Source organism: Epinephelus fuscoguttatus, linkage group LG20 (genome assembly GCF_011397635.1).
Source record: "Epinephelus fuscoguttatus linkage group LG20, E.fuscoguttatus.final_Chr_v1".
Classification (NCBI taxonomy): domain Eukaryota; kingdom Metazoa; phylum Chordata; class Actinopteri; order Perciformes; family Serranidae; genus Epinephelus; species Epinephelus fuscoguttatus.
The window spans coordinates 18,091,203-18,111,015 of NC_064771.1; the positions used below are offsets into that span (position 1 = coordinate 18,091,203).

General features: G+C 39.7%; 1 protein-coding gene across 2 annotated transcripts; it reads right to left on the bottom strand.

The window, feature by feature from the left end:
* Positions 1-151: 151 nt before the first annotated feature.
* On the bottom strand, positions 152-19,319 carry LOC125880516 (carnitine O-palmitoyltransferase 1, liver isoform-like). Of its 2 annotated transcripts, none has more exons than XM_049563066.1 (19): positions 19,135-19,319; positions 14,222-14,367; positions 13,582-13,721; positions 12,926-13,097; positions 12,611-12,712; positions 12,101-12,238; positions 11,775-11,852; positions 10,094-10,201; positions 8,959-9,043; positions 6,431-6,626; positions 6,143-6,331; positions 5,495-5,600; positions 5,298-5,414; positions 3,573-3,737; positions 3,327-3,455; positions 2,983-3,138; positions 2,746-2,856; positions 2,232-2,324; positions 152-1,510 (listed from the first exon to the last, which is right to left on the bottom strand). In XM_049563066.1, the coding sequence occupies exons 2-19, from the start codon at positions 14,360-14,362 to the stop codon at positions 1,385-1,387; spliced, it is 2,352 nt and encodes a 783-aa protein (XP_049419023.1). In that variant the 5' UTR covers positions 14,363-14,367; positions 19,135-19,319; the 3' UTR covers positions 152-1,384. The 2 variants fall into 2 exon arrangements, with proteins under 2 accessions (XP_049419023.1, XP_049419022.1); XM_049563065.1 differs by lacking the exon at positions 8,959-9,043 and adding an exon at positions 9,586-9,673.
* Positions 19,320-19,813: the final 494 nt, after the last annotated feature.

Here is a 19,813-nt window from a genome sequence, read left to right on the forward strand (position 1 = left end):
AGGAATGTATTGAATTAAAAAAAATGATATTGCTGATTCTGCTGCACTGATTTGGATTTTTTTGACCATCCATCATGACTCTGACAATAACATGGGAGTGCAATGTTAAATCAGTGGAGTACTCTGTTAATGCAACAAAAACAAACACCTCTGGCTATTTTTCTTTACGAATGACTTTATGTTCCCCCGTTATATCGCATTAAAAAAGCTGACAATAGTAATACGAGACAAGCTCAACTGAAAACAAAAAAAGAGGCGATAATCAATGAAAATAAACAGGAATCTGCGTCACTTGTACACAGCGTCCTTTGAATCAGATGGCTTCACTCCACATGTAATCCACATCTGACCTGCAGCACTGCTCAAGCCTAACTACCTGCACATGATGTTTATAATATAGCTTGCATTGTTATGGTGCTGTTTCAATAATACGGTGATAAAAATAAATACAAAACAGATTTATAGATGGCAGTGAAATAACTGGAGTTCATTACAGTACACTTTTTGACTTGGTAAAATTGAAATGCGAGTGACCACTGAGAGAAAAACTGACAGATGTTACATTGTTATTGTTATGTTATTAAACATAAAATTTAAGTCATATCCCGGGTGAGCTGGCACCATATAAATATAACAGAGCCATGTCATTTCACTACATGTATAAACAGCCTGGCACTCTCAGCACAGCATTACAATCATGTGTTTTTGTAGAAAGCAGATTTACACAGGATGAGTAAACACTGAGAAGTCGCAGACTTCCGAGATTTTGAAATGCGCGGTATCACTGTTACAGCAATGTTGCATTCAGATGCTAGAAACTGAAATCACCTCAACAGCCCTGCACGTTTTCTCTCCTGTGCCAATGCTCTGGAACTCAATATGCATCAGCCTCTTCCAAATACGCTTTCCCAACAAATTCAACAGATAATTAGTGGCACAAAAAGTGTGGCACGCTTAATAGTGTCAAAACATACTGCACTTGAATATGTGAAGTGTTAGGAGTCTCTACCCTAACTTTCAGTGGTGCAATTCATATTGGCCTTTTTAAAATAATCAAAACATGTCACAATAATAACATTTTTTCCCCAGTGTTGGACAAAACTGAACAAATAAATCTTACTTCTTGATTTGTCATTCTATGGACCCTTTTCCTTCTCACACACTTATCACACAGCTTATACACACACACAGATACAGATGCATATCTGTAAAGACATCATTTTATCAGTTTCCTTTTGAAGCTGTCCCTTGAATATCATCTGGCTGGCTATAAAATTCTCCCAATGCACGAGGAAAAAAAACCCTTTGTCTTTTTCTCACTTCACAGTGGAACATTTCTGTTCGCACACCTTCCCTTCAGCATCCTTTTCTCCTGAGTAATCGCCTACAGGTTTTTCTTGACCTCCGGCCGCTTCTCCTGTCTCCTGCTGGGCTCTGTTTGGTTGGGCATCAGCAGCTGTATCAGGTCATGCAGAGCTTTTCTGATCGCAGCACCGAACCTGTGGGCATCCTGGAAGGGAGACGTAGAATAAAAAGTAAAGATAAAAAGAATGTGTCTAGGAGATTGAAAAAGACTTAGCATTTTATGAAACTTAATCCAAAAAGGTTTTATGTTTTACATTTCATCTGCTCTCATAAATCTCTATAATAACAGAGATAAACTTTAAACCCAAATATCTTCACAACCTCACGGTAAAAAGAAATCTGTGCTCAAAACAAAAATGTGCTATTATCGTAGATTTTTTTAACGCTCACTTACTGACGCCAGCATCTGCCTCGAAAATGCAAATATCATGTCTACTATCATGTCTACTCTTTCTAAATCCAAGCAAGAGATGTAATGCACTGCATAAAAATCGGAACTGAATCCTGGCACAATAATGCCTGTCTCATAACACACCTGATTTTCTTTTATTACATATCATATGAATAAATCATTTGACAGACAGAGCTTTGTTTAAGAAAAAAAAATAGTGGAGGCTCTCTGAGGTTCCTGTCACCCCTCACAAAAGGCACAAAATGGTTAAGTCCACCCCCGCACTAGGATTCGTCTCTGAACGCAGCTAGAGGCGAGTGAGTGACTGCTTATGCTGCTGGACGTATGCTGCTGGAGCACAAACGTACACAATCATGTATGATAGAAAGGAAAATTTGATATGATAAAGGAAAATTAGGATTTCAGAAAAAACAAACAAACAAAAAAACATCCCGACAACTTTCATTGAACTCACAGTGTCTGGACACGAGCGCTTGCACGAGATGTGGAAGTTTAATATGTCTTCTCCCACAATGGAGTAGGACACCCCATAACCGTCGTCAGCCACCTGAAAGAGACGTAGACATTATTTATTATCATGACTGCTTAATGAAAATCAGAACACGGAGCTACTTTCACAGAAGAAGAGTCTAAGTTGTATGTGCAAGAAGTATTTCTCTTGCACTGACACAGCGCTACACGAGACTGAAGGATATGTAGCGACAGAAAGGGTCGTTTGACGGCAAGGTGAAGCAGTGAAAATATTCTTAATATAGAGTACACTAAAATTCATATTGTTTTTTTAATTGTGATTTTTTTTAGTTTTACTGCTGCCCCCGTCCGCAGCAGTACATTGCTTAGCTTCCATAGCTATCCCTCTCAGTGCTCCAACCTACATCACTGTTTTTACACCTGCAACCTGGAAAAGAGCGCAGACTGAGTCATCCTTTTAACAGTTAATTGACTGAAGCTCTGAGGGCAACACTTACCGGTCCAAAGCCCCCTCCACAGGACACGTAATCTGGGTAGTTGACTAAATCAAACATCTCCACGTGTATTGGAGACTGACTGGTGGACAGCCGCCAGGGCTCGGACAGCACCTGCAATACCCACAAGAAGCCATCGCATCAAGCCGCTGCTGTATTAGTTCTACTTAAGACATAAATATTCATGCTGAGCTGGACAGTCTGATATAAATACAAAAATGAGGAAGGAAAGAAATGAACCTCTTGCAAGAAAGGAGACTCCACTCCAAGGTATTTGGACACCACATAGAGGCAGAAGAGGTGTCTGTCGATGCCAGCTCCAGTCATAGCCATGCGGTATAAATACTGGTGCTTTTCTGCAGCTTCGTGGAACAAACGCCTGCACACATCTGCTGCCTGGTGGAGAATGGCATGAGTGACATATCGCACACTAAAAATGACACTGTATGATTTATGCAACGAAGTTAGCAATTTCACATAAAGATTTGCAAAGCATATTCATTTTCATTAGAGAACCTTCATCTTCTTTTGAGTTACTGCTATGTACAATAACGATGACAAACAAGACAGTTAAATGGTCACACCTCTCCACCATCCAGGGCTCGGACCATAGCGCTGCTCTCACTGGTACAAGAGCGAACTGTCTCGGTTCTGCCCTCCTTGAACAGACGGGTCATAGAGGCTTCGTACGTCAAACAGAATCTCCCCTGATCCTGGAACACAAAAACAAAACCATGCATCAGATAATATTGACAGTCACAAATTCAGTGTCTGACACACACACACAAACGCACACATACACACCGCTGGTACTTCAGAGGGAGGCTCACCCTGTAGTAGGCTAACTGAAGAGCCATCTGAATGAAGGCATCTGGACTGACGCGACATTTCTTGACCTTTCCTTTGCCAAAGTCTTCGAAGCGGAAAACGTGCAAGTCCACGTCGTCGGCCAGGGCCTGGGCCACTGCCAGGGACTGGGAGATCTGCTCCTCACACTGTGACACACACATCCAAAGAGTAAACATCAACAGAACTGAGACACCTGAAACCACTGCACTGTGAATTCAAAAGGGCGAGCCATGTTTCCATATTATTACAAATAATGAATCAGCTTTAACTTGGGATGTTCCTAACGACTATTTTCCCTGATGATAAAACCGAAGTTTGAACACATTTTTCAATGACCAAATCATATTTCAAATGTCGGTGATGTGCTACAACAGCTCACTAAAGTTTTTTTGCTTTTATTTTGTCTTTTTTCTCTCACTTTCTCTCTTTTTTTTTTAAAAAAAATCCACAGTTGTTAAAAATAGTAGCTAACAGATGCATGTTTTTATATAGTAACATTCAAGTAGGAAAAAGGTGATATTTTTATGCAAAATATGCAAGTAAGTAATTTAAAGTGCACATTTATAATTTAATAATAAGTTTAATAAAATAGTATTTCTGGTGTTGACTAATGAGGGTAGCAAGTCAACTAATCGCGAACATCCCAAGCTTTTTACAACCCTTTTCACATGTCACTTGATCATGAAATATATGTGTCAATTGGATAGACTCTCATCTTTTCAAACCATGTGGTCATTTTAAAACAAATACTCTGTGGTTAAAATGAGTACAAGTACATTGCATGGCAGCGTCTATCAAACTGAATCCTTCAATAGTGTTTTTGAAAACACGTTAACTGATTAACCCTACTCTTGTGTTTGTATACCAAATACGAAGCTACAGTAGCTTGGCAGCGGTGTTGTCATTAGGCTGTCAAGCAACATCTAGAGACTTTTTGAAGTTACTGCACCCAGCCAATAAAAATAGTCCAGCACTGTGAAACCACAACTTCTTGTTTTTACATTTCAGTGAGTGTATTGATTAATGCAGCTAAAATATAACTAAACATTTAAAATTTTGCGGATCTGACAGATGTACTTTTAGACCTTTGCACGGAGCAAAACCACTTGTTTCCACCTGCCTCCAGTCTTAATGCTAATGCTTAATGTTAGTCTAACCACACACTGGCTGTACTTTTATATTTAGCCTACAGTCATGAGGATGGTACTGATCTTCGCATCAAACTCTTGCCAAGAAAACAAATAATACACAAAATGTCACACTATTTCTTTAAAAACACAGTGTTTCTCTGGATTAAAAGTCTCAACAGTCCAACAAATCCTTAAAATTTTTATGTCAACATTATTTAACATAAGGGTGTTAAGATCAGAAATTATCTTCAGTGCCTGTAACTGATAACCATAACTTTACGGAATCACTGTAAAATATTTACTTATAATTCTTTCTTCTTCTTTTTTGCTTCATTTATTTTATTTATTTTTTTCTTTATAATGTTTTAAAACCCAGTAAAAATATTTGAATATTAAAACTAGAATAATCTGATTAGGAGCAATTGTGATTTCATAATCTCAGCGTGAGTGTAACATTTATAATACATGCATCTTTTTATAACATACTTTCTGCTGCATGTGTGAAAAAACAATATTGACTGTTGCCGACCAAGGAACAAAAACACACGTTGGGAAATATGTGAATGGAGAACTAACCTCTGGAGGAATTTCCCAGTTCAGCTTCTGTGGTTTTGGTAGTGATGAATCCACATCTCCTTTGCAGTGCCCCTCGGCATTGTAACCCAGCTGGAAACAGTCATTGGACAATTGAACCTGGAAACACAACAATTGTAAGTGAAGGCCTCTCACAACCAGGTAACAACAGTGTACTACTTTTCCTTCATGTTCCTTACCTGCCATAAGTGCGATATCACGGGCGCATCGCCCCACGAGTGCTCTGCATTGAAGCCTGACTTCCCATTCTTGTAGTAAATTAGCGTGAAGGACTTGTCATACCACCTACACGACAACCAAGGTACAGATTGAATGACATCAAAAACTAATGTATAGGGACCTTAAATGCTGTTCCTTATTTTCCTGTCATATATATAATGTTATAACATCACATATTAACCCTTTGAAACCTGGAGCATCATCACTTTTTATGTGCTGCTTTCAGACACCTTTCACAAGTATTTAAACCTTTGAACCCTGAGCAAATTGGTGCGAATTCTTTCAGAAACATGGGAAAAAAGGCAACGAGCAACTTGGCCACAGGGTTCACACTGTTGTGAATACTGTTTCCAACAAGGGTTTTTTCTTTTGAGACAAGCTGACGTCAGATTGTGACGGCTTTTTTTATATGGTCATCTGCTCCAGGCTGCAGACACGCTGAGATGCAGAACACCCAGAAATGCTCAATCAGAGCAGACTGGGCTTTTTCAGAGGGAGGCTTAAAGACATAAACCCAAAATACAAGTATGAACCTAAAAGCCAGCATAATAGATCATCTTCAACTAATTACATGTTCCTCAGTGATCAGTTAAGTGTAAAATAGTCACCTGTCATAACATTTCCCATGCAATAAGGATTTGGCGTAGCGGTCTAAACTAGCTGCTGGGTCTTCTCCCATCACGCAGTGCTCCTCATCATCCAGGGTCACAAAGAAGGTGGCTTTCTCAATGCAGTCCAGAGAGCGCTTATTGACTCCACTGCTGAAATACTTTGTCCTGGCTTTAGCCCATGGAATTCTGGTTAACAAAGGAACATTAAGACATTACATTAATATTGATGCAGTGCACTGTGTGGTCTGTGTGATTTAAACAGCAGTGGTGGCATGTCAAACTGACCTGTCTCCAGCAGTCAGAGCTGCCAGTTTGGCCTCTCCTTTGCATGGAGTTGAAGGGTCGTCAAGGATCCTCTGAATCTGGAATTCAATCTCCCTGGGCGACAGGAGTCTGCCTCCGTGGTACATCTTAAGGCGGAAATAGCGACCCCTGTGGTACACTGCTATGTAGTCACTGTCCTGCCAGTGTTGCACAGTGTCTTTGCACAGAAGGAAGATGGGAAATGTAAATATTTTGACAAAGACATGACATGATAACATATATACATCAGAAATGATGCTCTTTATTTGGGGATGTGTGTGTGCCTTGTGCTTAGGGTCGTTCAGATCCCCAGCATTTTGTCTGACCTGCTGGCATCGGTTTTTCCTCACAATTCAGTTTTTGTTGGAACTGCAGCGCAGAACGACTGAGTCTGCAAAATGTCCTTGTGACATTTACTAGATAAGTTTACACAATAAACATTATGCATGTGTAGGATGCATGCTATGTGGAAGAATGTTGTGTGGTCAGAATTACCTTAAAAGACACACACACAAAGCTGAATGATTAACGGGCAGTTTTTTGCTAAAATTCAAATTAATGTTTTTGACAATGTAGTCTGGTTGATTTGAAGAGAGCACAGATAACGACTCCAGTTTTTTTGGGAGGCTAAAATACGTTTTGCTACTGCCCCCATCCATGGCAGTAAATTGCTTAGGTTCCTTAGCAGTATTCCTGCCACCTTTTCCAAAGCGGGGGTGTGCCGACTGCCATCTACTGCAGGTAATACGCTGACTATGGATAAGTTTGTCATACAACCCCACTTTTAAAAATCTGAACTATCCCGTTAAGGTCTGATCCATATGCAAACACTCACACTGGCACACATTTTACTTGACTGAGTTCAGACAAACAGGGAAATATTTTCTACCTTTTGCAAACTGGATGACTGAGATGACTCTGACAGATTAATTAAAGGGAAACTTTCAACCTAGACTCTGTTTTTTGCATGTTTTTGTGTCTAAGTGACTAACGGAGACAACAATTTTGGACATTTGTCCAGTACTGAGAGAGACCGCTTCAGCCCCAGTGGCAAAACAGGCTGCAATGTAACCCCTGCAGGTATTTGTGCATCATCAATTACCGTCCATTAAAGTTGCTTTGTTTTGCCGCTGACAGGCTCAGATTGTAATTATAGGTGTATGACACCTCTGATCCAGTCTGTTTGTTAGTGTGTGTAACCATGTGTTGCTCAAGGAGAAGTCTCACACCACACTGTCACAATCAGCTAAATAAAGCTCAGTGAAGTTTCAGTCAGGAAGACTATACTTGTGCATGCTTAGGTCTGTAATTTCCTGCTAAAACTTTTTTACATTCACTCCTTGCACACATGCTCACTCTATTTCTTGCTGTTATTGTCGAGGTCTGTCAATTGAGATGCCAGATTTTCTGTCACAGTTAATCAACAGCACAGCATCACACCCTTCCTGTTAGCCTATCATCTTATTGCATCTTGTTTTAAATATGGTTCTCGTTCTGCCTGTAGGTCTTTCATGCTGAAGTTGTGCGCACCCTCCACCTCCCCATCAACGGCTAGTCTTTGCAGATTCATCAGTAACATCAGCCATCGGTCTCAGTCATCAGCCACCACCTTCAGTGTCTAGACTCTGTAAGGGGATTTATCTTGCTGCTGCTCAAATGCCCATTGATTACAAATCTCCCTCTGGACTCCAAGCGCCAAAGACTTTCTGTCAAATCTTAATAATCACGTCATCTGTTAATCTGTACACCTGTTATCTTTATTAAACAGTTATCTTCACTTCATTCTCCTGTCTCTTATGAGTGAAATATTCAGCCATGACAAATTATCAACAACAAGCAACAATTTCCTCGTGAGATTTCAGAACGAAACTTCTCCTTGAGCGAGACTTGATAACAATAAAAAACAGACAAGGCAAAGGTAAAGAAAAATGTTTCATTTCTCTGTTGTGTCCTTTCTGTAATGTTATCAGACACTTTTAATTACAATCTGAGCCTGTTAGTGGTAAAAACTAGGACTTTTAATGGTGCACAATTGCCCACATGGATTACATTACAGGCTGTTTTGCTGCTGCAACTGTGGCGCTCTCTCTCAATATTGGACCACTTTCACAAATTGTTGTCTCCATTTGTCACTTAGACACAAAAACATGGGAAAATAGAATCTAGGTTGAAAAACACAGAAGCTTCCTTTCAAGGCCGACTTAAGAAATGGAGGAATGAAGACATGCTGTAGGAGGCACACCTAAATAAAGGTCAGTGCTGCAACACTGAAAGCAAGGATGCACTTTGTGTTTCTTTTTATCGTGGTATTTGAAATGACTGACAGGGTGACTATCAAGATGTTGGCTCGTTAACTGAAGGAACATTTACTGTACAAGTGAGGGATGTATCTTCATTTTAAATTCTTAATGATACACAGTAAAAAGATGTTCGGCACATTTATATTGGCATGACATTTAGAGATCTAAAACTAGCAATTGTGCCAGTTGTGTAAGAAATATAAATACTACCTGTTAGCGTTCCAGGGATTCGACAAGTGTCAAACATCCGCTCATATTGATAGGAACAGCAAGGAACTGCAGACCTCAACAACAACTGAGCAGGATAAAGGAGGACAGGCCAGTGCAAAGAGAAAGAGAGGAAACAAAATAGGATGGTAGAAAACAAATACCGGAGTGTTGGGGATGAAGTGTAAAGAGAGCCAGGGAGAGAAAGGAAGAGATAAGAAAAACAAAATGTGTGGGCAGAAGAAAACAGACATTAGTTAGAGACAGACCGCTTCCAGAAACCCAGACAGACCTGAGATGAGACCAGAAGGCAAGAGGAGACAGATGAGAGATGACAGGATGGCCTTGTACAGCAGACATACTATGACTCAGTGAATCACGGCGCCTTGCTTATTGAGACCACACACACACACACACACACACACACACACACACTGGCTTTCACACGATTTTCTATCCAACTCCAGAGGGCTCAGACACCTTTAGTATGCCTCATCATCTCCCAAACAGTGGTGTGTTGGCATTGCTCACTTGGCTACCTGCTGCTCATGTTCAGACATCATGTATCATATATCAGCAACGTGTTGCCACAGCGTTTGCCTATGTGTGTGTGCATGTCAATCTCTTTACCGGTCTCCTCTCCAGGAATGCGTGTGGTGTTGAATAGCCTCTCACACTGAGCTGAACACAGAGGAATGACAGTGCCTGGTATACGGGTCTGGGAAATGCAAAGGAGAAGACGAAGGCAAGGGCACAGGGGAAAGAACAGAGGGGAGAAGTGGAGGGAATGTAGAGTCCAACAAAAAGAGGGAGGTTTTTTTAAAGAGTGAGAGGAAATTAAAGCGAAGGAGAGTTTGAAAGAAGTACAAAAGAGAGGGGTGAGAGATGGTATGAGACATGGTATGAGAACATGAGGGAAATGTCTTCACCTAAACATAGAAACTAAAATGAACAGAGATCTACAAGACACACTAACAGTAATGCATGGGTGTTACTCACACGGTCACGACACATAGAAATATCCCGAAATTTGAGACATTTGATTTACAAGACTTCTGTTGCCATAGCAAAGAGACATGAATAATGAATGCCTCCGTATATACGGGGGCAGCCAGGGTTGACTGGCAGCTACACTCACAGGTTGAAGCTCTTCTTTGTTGAGTTTGCGGCGGTACTGGAAGAACGCGTAAAGGCTGTTGCCCGCCCTGGCCGCCTGGATGGGTGTGGGTGTCACATACATGAAGTCCTGGGGAGAGAACGCACAGAGACAGGGAGTCAGAGGGAGGATAATCATCAAAAAAAAAAAAGATCCGTAAACACATCTGGGGTTACCAAATCAGTATCAATGTCCTTCAAAAATCCAAAAACAAAGGATTGTTTCTGTAACATGAGGAAATAGTTGTGTTTTTAGCAGCCATATCTTAAAAAAATTCACATTCATGTAAGTGAATGTGTGGAGTTCTACCAATGTAAGTGTGAGCGTTGTTTGCAATGAACTTAAATTGTTCTTTGTTAATAAAAGGTAAAAACATGAGTACTTGCCTTAGTCTAACAAGCATTAACACAACTATTATCATTATTTTTCTGTCCTCATAACAAACACACAGCCACAAATATTTAACAGAATGAATCTGCAAAGATCACAAAGTCTATATACAGATTCAATTAACTTTTGAGACCCTGTAGAGTCAACATGACGGTCATTTCATGCCAACTTGCCCAAAATTCAGGACTTTTTCCAGGTCATGTCATGGATTTTCTCAAAGAATAAAAAAAGTGAAACTTCTAATTAATTAATGGGATCTTGCAAAATCTGACAGCTCTACTTTAAATATTCTTCTAGTTATTAATTTTTGAAGTTTGTCCCTGTGAGCTAAATTTCATTATTTTTGCAACTGTATCCGAAGCCTCACCATTTGCTAATTTTTCACTGCACTGGGTTGAAATTTGTAGTGAACATCCAAAAAACCCCTAAGAATAATGTGCAACATGTATTCATGTAAATAATTGGTGGTGAATATTTTACAGCAATCAGATTTTTTTATTACCATAAAGAAGAGTCTAATTTTCAGAAATCATTATCTCCATAACATTGTCACTTTCTTGCAACCACATTTTGATCCTCTGCAGTATTAATATAGTTCTACCACATCTAGAAATTATTTGGTGCCACATAAAAATTGCGTGCCAAAGATCTTGCAAAATATAGCTTCGGAGCACATCGACCAGATTTTTAAGATGTTTTTACTGTATCATTTTATTTCCTTAAACTTATTTATTGAATAGTTTTAATACTCATTGCAGGTACATGCAAATGTAAAGATGTTCTATTACTCCATCATTAAATACTGTTTTGAAAATAGCTTATTATTCTTACTTTTCACTGTAATGGAATATACATCCAGTGTCTGTTTTCCATAGGTAGACATGTTAACTTAAAGGTTATCTCTGTGTGAAAACTACACAGAATCACAATTTGGTTGCAAGACAAAAAAAGTAGAGATAATATTTTTTGAAAAGTTAAAGATTCTTTGTTCAGGTCTTTTTTTAAAAAATCAATTTGATTAACATAAAACATTCAGCAGCAACTATTTATATTAATAGATTTTGCAAATTATTCTTCAAACTATAGGCTATAGGATTTACAAGGTCCCATGAGTTTAATAGATGTTTTACATTTAAAAAATTCACGAGATGAAATAAGAAGTCCTGTGTGAGTTGGTGTGGTGACCCAACTCCAAAATCAAACAGAGTAAATCCAAATTGAGGACTACAGCAGGTTAGACCAGAAATTTCTTCGACCAAAAAGATTTCCATACCATGCCATAATAGTTACTGTTGACCATAATTGGGCTCCGTCCACGTAGATAGACATATTCTTCCCACCAGTCACTAACCTGAAAAAATAAAAACACACACACACACACACACACACACACAATAGAATCTTAGTGAAAAAGCCAATATTGCAGCCAACTGGCAGTCACTTACATATTCATACGGGATAAATATTTTAAAGTCGGCACCTCAAAGACATACATTGTTAATGGAATTTTAAATTTCCTTTGGCTTGCTTGGCTTTGGACATTTATGTGATGTTTGAAAGCAGACACACTTAACCAGAGCAATGAGGTCAACCACTCACGTAGTTGGTGGCCCAGAGAGCTTTGAGCTTGAGGTACCACTGCAGGCGGTTGCCGACGCCGCCCTCGAAATCTGCCGCCAGCTTGGTCATGCGTTCATACTCTGTATCGTCCATCAGCGGACGCACTGACTCCAAGTGCTAAACAGGAGATGTGCAAAGAATAAGAATTGTAAGCATCATTTTGATGTATGACAGGACTACTTAGCCTACTAAATGGTTTGTAAATCAATTAATTATCATAACCACATCTAATTCTGCTGATAAAATACCAAATCTCTTTTCCATTTTATCTCCTCTCATTTGTCTAATATTTCTCACTTTAAAATGGTGGATGGATACCGTGCATTTGTTCCTCAACTAGCTTGCAGCCAGATAATAAACACTCAGATGCTAACGAAGGGCATTTGGTGCAACAGAGGCAGAAAATGATGAATGTGAGAAAGTGGTCCATCTGTTTCATGGTCAGTATTCGGCATGCAGTCATTTCCTCTGCTTCGTGTGACGTCTCACCCTCTTGACCGTGTCCTTGATGGCAGGCACAGGCAGGTTTGGCAATGAGCCCTGGTAGCTGTAGAGCAGAGGCTTCCTGCCAGAGAAGATCCGCACCAGCGCCTGATATAGAAACACAAGCAATAAAAAACAAACACAGTCGGAATATTAAAGGAAGGACATACCTAAGGCTAATTATTTTTTCGGTTTTTGGTTTTCTTTTAGAGGACCTCATTCACCATAGAAAATACATTACATTGTACTAAGGACTTAAGGACAGTGTAAGGTATTGTTAGTTTACAGTAACAATTGGAAAAGGTGTGAAACAGCACTGACCACCCAGACTTTGGTGGTGTGGGACATCTTGCCGTGCTTCTCGAACATCCAGCGGTGGTAGGAGAGAAGCTGCTTGAGGCACAGGCGCATGGTGAAGATGAGCAAGAGCCATAGCATGGTGCTGAAGAGCACTGCTGACACTAAGGCCTGGCACTGGGTACTCATAGACTGGCTGGAAATGGTGGGAGAAGATGGACAGATAGACAGAGGGGAAGAGGAATAGTGAGTGGAAACAAATAGCAGAATAAATAAATTTAACTAGAAGGAAGACGAGCAAGGATATATGGGAAGAAAAACAACCTTCTGAAATTTTAATTATAAAAGCTAGCTGTTTCACAATCGAAATACCAAGCTAGGAAATCTTAAATTAATTTGTCCCATTTTCCAAATCAGTGCTGTGTGAGCAACATCTATTTACTTTAAAGGAAGAAAGCAGAAGAAAAGAGAAAGGAACAAGAACAGGAGCACTAAAGATGTCACAAAAAGAAACATAAACGATAGACATTACAGAAGACAATGAAAAAGGAAGAATGGGAGGGAGCAAGGCCTAAACTCTCTGTGAAAGGAAACATTTAGTGTCTGCAGGGGTGTCTGGTGAATCAAAGGATTAATTGTTAACTTAAATCACTTCATGATGGAGTCACGACATGAGTTACCTGACTGGCAGGTGCTCCTGTATCTTGGCTATGAGTCCCATGGAGGGGTCGGAGCGTGTGTACATAGTAGCCAGGATTGCTATGACCACAAATAGCCAGGAGGAAGGACTGGCAGGATAAACCCCTGTTAACACACTGTTCTGTTGAACAGTGAAAGAAGAGAGATCGTTTTGAAATCCCATTCTTCCTGTTTGCAATCATTACACGAACATGCACACAGACAATTCAGAAATGATCACATTAAAGCAATACATGTCATTTAGCTCAGTGTCAGACATTCACCTGGAATTTATCTGTTCATTTATGGCGACTTGGTATGAAATGCCTACACATCAAACATCACTTTAAATTCTCATATTCAATCCTGGAAATGAATGACTGAGTGAAGTCAGCATCAAACAAAGACACAAGGATACCCGCATGCAGAAAGTGTGTCATTATGTGTGGCATTCATTACTGATTGACAATGAAGTCCACACATTACAACAGGAAAAAACCTCACTGAGGGCACGCTCCTTTTTTCAGGCGCGCCCTGTATACAGGCTTATACAACCAAAACTAAAACATGACATTTCAAATTAAGCATTATATGCAATTAAAATACCATAGTTAAAAGACTAAGAGCTAAGAGAGAAGCTACCTTGAGTCCGATGATGCGTTTCTTCCAAGAGCGTATACCAGAGTGGTAGATCTCAGTGAGGGCCTGGTGGGACAACCGCACGTCAATGCCCTCTGGGGTGACGGTGAACTGGAAGGCCACCGCCTGGTGGGCTTCTGCCATGGTGACTGTGCACGATGAGAGGGACAGAGGGAGGGACAGAGACAAGGAGAGGAAAAGGCAAGTGGGAATGTGTGTTTAACACAGTCTGTTAAATCTCAGTTGCCTTAGTCAAACACAAGAACACTGAATGACCACGGTGAGACAACTGATCTCAGGCGAAAATGGAAGTCATGTGCAAATACTAGCATTCTTATGTAAAAAACATTTGTTAATATTTGAATGGAGCCCAGCTTAGATGTACATACGCATGTGTGCCTGCAAACATACACACACAAACACATATATTGCTACACATTCTTTTTAAATTCAGAAATAATGAACAGCATCACCTTTTGTCGCAAAAACAAGCCTTCTGCCAGATAATAAAGATAATTCTTAGGATGACTGATCACTCTTTCATTGCTATCGAGACATCCCTGCCTGCTCTTGGAGTTTGTGCTGAGAAAGAATACACAACACTCCCTATGAGCCCTCAAATATGACATTTAGGTACCCTGGGGGCAGACTACGACACTGAGAACTGCATGCAAGCTGTCAATAAGAATAACATGCAAGAAGCAAAAGCAACAAAATGCTTTGTAAACTGAAAATGCAATTCATGTGTGTGACTGCAATGCAGCAGCGGACGGGAAAATGAGCCCTGAAGGTGGTAGCAAGTGCTGTGAAAGGACTTGCGGATGATTCATCAAACTGATGATGAATTGCAAAACTTGTGCACGTGTATGCGCCTGGCAAAACACATTCATCTGATGCATTAGCATTTTTAAGGGAATCTCAAAAAGAAACATTATTTATGAGTCCTTTCAAATGCAAAGTCAGCTTGAAACTGATAGAGTCTGATGGCAAAGCGCTGACTGGCTGCTGATGCCATTTGGTCTATTTGTTTAAGGCAATAACTGCGTCTCTTCACACAGGGAATTGATTTCCCTCCACAAATAGGCTATGGATAATGCCCTGAGGTGGAGTCACTGGACTGCACCCCTGCGGAGGCCACGTCTGCTCTGGTTGTGTGTGTTATAAACAGGCAAACACACACACACTATTCCCTCACTGTCCCCAGGTCCCATTAAGCAGGGCTCGACAGAAATGGCTGCCAACCATTTTGGGAAACTGGCAACCAATTCTTGGCCTCTGGTTGCCATCAGTGGCATTGTTTACTATAAAAATTACTTAAAATTTCCTATCGATACCACCAAAATATCATTATCATCAAGACTTTTGGCCACAACAACTGTGTAGTGAAAACCTGATATCGTGCAAGCCTTGATTGTATCTTAATTAGCCTACTTAAAATTCAAGATGACTAAAAATGGCGACCATATTTTCAGTTTCAGCAACCAAAAGCTGATGCCTGCTTGCCAGGCTGACTTTTAAAAGTTAGCATCAAGCCTTCTCGAGGCTCTGCTCTTTACGTCAGATCTGGCAGATACAGTCATTCCTGTTCCAAGAACAAACAGCAGTAAATTTCAGCCCCCTTCTTTTACTGCCAACGCAGACACAACACACCTGCTCACTTCAGCGCTGACTGCACACTCACTAAGGAGCCACTTAATGAAACGCTGGTCCCGCTAAATTTTTATTACCAATATCCCTTTGACTGGAATAAATGTCATGAGAGCTTAATCTGCATTGACAGCAGGGTAATCCCGAGCATCTCTGCAACTTGGATTCCCAATTTACTTAGAGCTCAAGTCTTTAGAGCTGTTACAAAAAAAGACAACCAGACAATGATGCAGCTTAACAATGATATTTTAATTCAGCAGCAAATATAGTATAATTTAATAGAGTAATTAATGAGGGGAATGGGCTATGAATAGTAAAGTCTGTTCACAGTTTAAAGGTTTTTAAAGGGGAAAAGGGGTTTTGTTTTCTGAGACCTGACACAACCCTGTACCTTTTCCTTACTTGGCACGAGGACTTAACATCAACTAAACAAATGTGAATTCTGAATTTTGGAAAACTGCCAAACAGAAAGCAAGCAGATCAATATTAAACAGGAAGAGGACAGGAGAGACTGGGGTCAGTGTGTGTCAACTACGTGACAGGTAAACACACCTCTGAGGTCTTCAGACCTCCGGTAAAGTATGCAAAATACATATGAGACCATAAGTGTATTAGACTTGAGATACATAATTCAGGCCTGACACCAAACAAAATGGACAGGAGCAATAGAGCTGCAACAATTTGATGATTAATCAGTTAGGCAGTCAACAAAAATTAACTGGCCACTATTTTGATAATTGAATAATAGTTTTTAGTCTTTTTTAAAAATTTTCTGGTTTCATGCTTCTTAAATGTGAGAATTTGAGGCTCTTCTTTGTCGTACATGATAATAAACTAAATAGCTGTGGATTTTTGGACTATTACGATAAAACATACCATTTGAAGATGTCACATTAAGCTCTGGAAAATTACTCAGGGCATGTTTCATAATTTTCTGATATCATTGACAAAATGAGTAATCGTTTAATCAAGAAAATAATTGGCAGATTAATAAATAATTGCAAAAGGACTCCCGCACACTGTCTAACTTGCAATATAAAATTTATTTGCGACGTTTCGGTACTAGACCTTCCCTTTGCCTGATGAAGGTCTAGTAGACAGTGTGCGGGAGTCATTTTGCAATTTTTTGGTCTTCTCTCTCCAACGCACCTGTCTTGTTTTAATAGATGTGCAAAGTGATTTCCTTTGTTCTAGATTAATTAATAATAAAAATAATTGTTAGTTGCAGTAAAAAACTTGATAAAATACAGAATGAATGTAATTTTTGTTTTCTTCAAGTGAGATACATTAAACAACCAAAAGATGAAAAAAAACTTCAACCATGTATATTTGTTTAAATAATAATAAAGTAGAAAAAATACAAACAAACAAACTAAATTTCACATTTAAATCCCTCATTCTATTGTTTGACAGCGACTTAGTCCCTTCAAGATTTACATGTTTGTTTTACAGCGTTTTGCCCTCCAGTGTGTAACGGCAGTTTCAGTTAAGAGTGACAAAAAGTAACTACTCAATAACTTAAAAGTAAAGACTAAATATATTAAAAGCAAAGTGAGGACCTACTGAAACTTCACACACACACACACACACACACACACACACACACACACACACACTGCAACAGATATAGTCTAGCTCTGCCTTATCAGAACTTGGCTAACCTTTTCCTGCAGTCTGCCCAGCAATGAATAAATAAAAGATGGAAAATAGCTGTATAGTTACAGAACTATGCCCCCATTATGGCAACAACTAAAAATGGAATATCGTCAGGTTAATGTTATCATACTAACTCAAGACACACAGATACCGGACAAAAAATATCCTTGAATTTTGATCTCTGAAGTACTGTTACATATTATTTTTGCGTTTGAAATTGCCAAAAACACAAATATCCTGCACAACCCAAACAAGTGACAAATGGTACAATTAGCCAAGGTTATATATGAACCACTGTGTGGACATGTTCTCATTTGAAGCTGATATCACTGTACTGTACTCAGCTTGGGTTACTTTTAATCATTTCCAGACCTTAAAAAGATAAAGCTAAGTCTTGTCACAGCTTCAAACTCCTGTGCTCAGAGCTCTGTCAAATCCATCTTTCAGATACCAGATACGACTGTTTAGATGTGTACACAAACTCCTTTACTGGTAGCTCTCACGAAATGTTCACGTACAAGGTCGTGAGGGGGCAATCCTATTATACATCTATGTGGCAATCATATGGACTCTTCTGGTCAGCTTGATAAACAAGACCCGATATGAACTCAGCCATAACCATGCCTCATTACCCAAGGTGACCTACTATTTATTATTCAATGGTTTACTATGGAGCTCCTTATATAAATATATATATGGCAAAATTAGCATCAAATTTAAATGACTTCAAACATCAATTGTTTAAGATCTGCTGAGTATTTAAACTTCATAACTTTGTCTTTGAGCACTATATCTAAATAAAGTTATTATCTATTGGTGGAGGAATTCAAGGGTGCACACTGGTATCTCAGGCTAGGCTTACATAGTGAGTGTGTTATCATTTTGGGACATGTACACCTTTAACCCAGACATTTAAACTAGACAGAGCTATAAAGCCACTGTAAGCCATTACCTTAATTACTGCCATTGTTATGAGGAAGGACTGGCAAGAGTTGTGCATGTTTCAGTGTTTCACAAGCAGAAACTGGCTACTGTGTTAACTCTGTAGAGAAGCATCAATAAAGGCATGCACTGTGCCATTAACTAAGAGCCATATGGCAGAAAAACGTCAGTCAACAACTGTTTGTTAAGCAAATAACGTTAACGTTAACGTCAACAGTCAAGTTGATCCTCCAGCTCTTCCAACAAAGTCAGCCCGAATTAAAGAGCAGACATGAAGTGTGAAAAAAGGGGGTGACGTTATTTTATAGCTAGCTAGCATTTGCATCTTATTTTTTTTTTAAAAAAAGGTCATGTTTGGGCGTGAACACAAAGTAAAATTTAATTCAGCAGTCACAACAGTAATATTACCCTTCTTACGCACTTCGTCGTCAACCTCGTATTCTTATTTAATCTCAAAGCGTCACACTTCCCTGTTAGCTATTCTGCCAATTATTCGGAAAGCCAAGCTGACGCTAGCTAACGTTTAAACTACAGTAGGTATGAAAATTAACGTTAGCAGCTGCTAGTGTTGGCTAGCCAATGGTCCAGCCCATTAGCTACACACTAACGGCTGCTGATGGAGAGTCTTCATCACAACGCACCATAACACTGTCACAGCCGTGTTAGCATACCTGTTGTTGTTGTTGTTTACGCAATGTCGAGGGTCCAGAGTTGCAGGAAAACGACGGTTAACTTCTGACGACGACCAAGAGCCCGCTGACTTACTGTGATGGCTGTGTCTGAACTGTGTCCTGCTGTGGTCTCGGCCCTCTCCTCCAGCAGCAACTGTACAAACGTTACAGCTGATGCTGCCTTCAGCGACTGTCGGAAATGTCGCAATCACGCAGTGGAAGCGAGGTGTGTGCTGTGTTTAAGGGGCGGGGAGAAGCGTTTGTCAACATCTGATTTTAATCTGACGGTTGGAAACTCACTTGACTTTCTATGTCAATAAGGCGGCCTTAAATGCATTGATTTATAACTGTAGTGCACAAAACAATCCCTTTTTAACTTTCTATTTTTCACTGACAGGATGTTTTAGCATGGGCACTGATTTATGTGGACACTTTCTCTCAACAGAAATGCTATATTTGGAATAATTGCATTATATTATATAAGAACAAGCAGGCTGTAAAGTTTGCTCTAGCCTAGAGCTATGGACTCCAGAATAAGGGCTTCGTTCTAGGACAACATGGTTTCTATTCCTGCAGCTACATTTTATTGGAGTAATTTTGTCAGTGAAATTGACTGGAAGAAAGTTTGGTCCTTTCCACCAAAGTTTCTTCAAACAGCTAAGGTTCTCAAAAAAGCTTC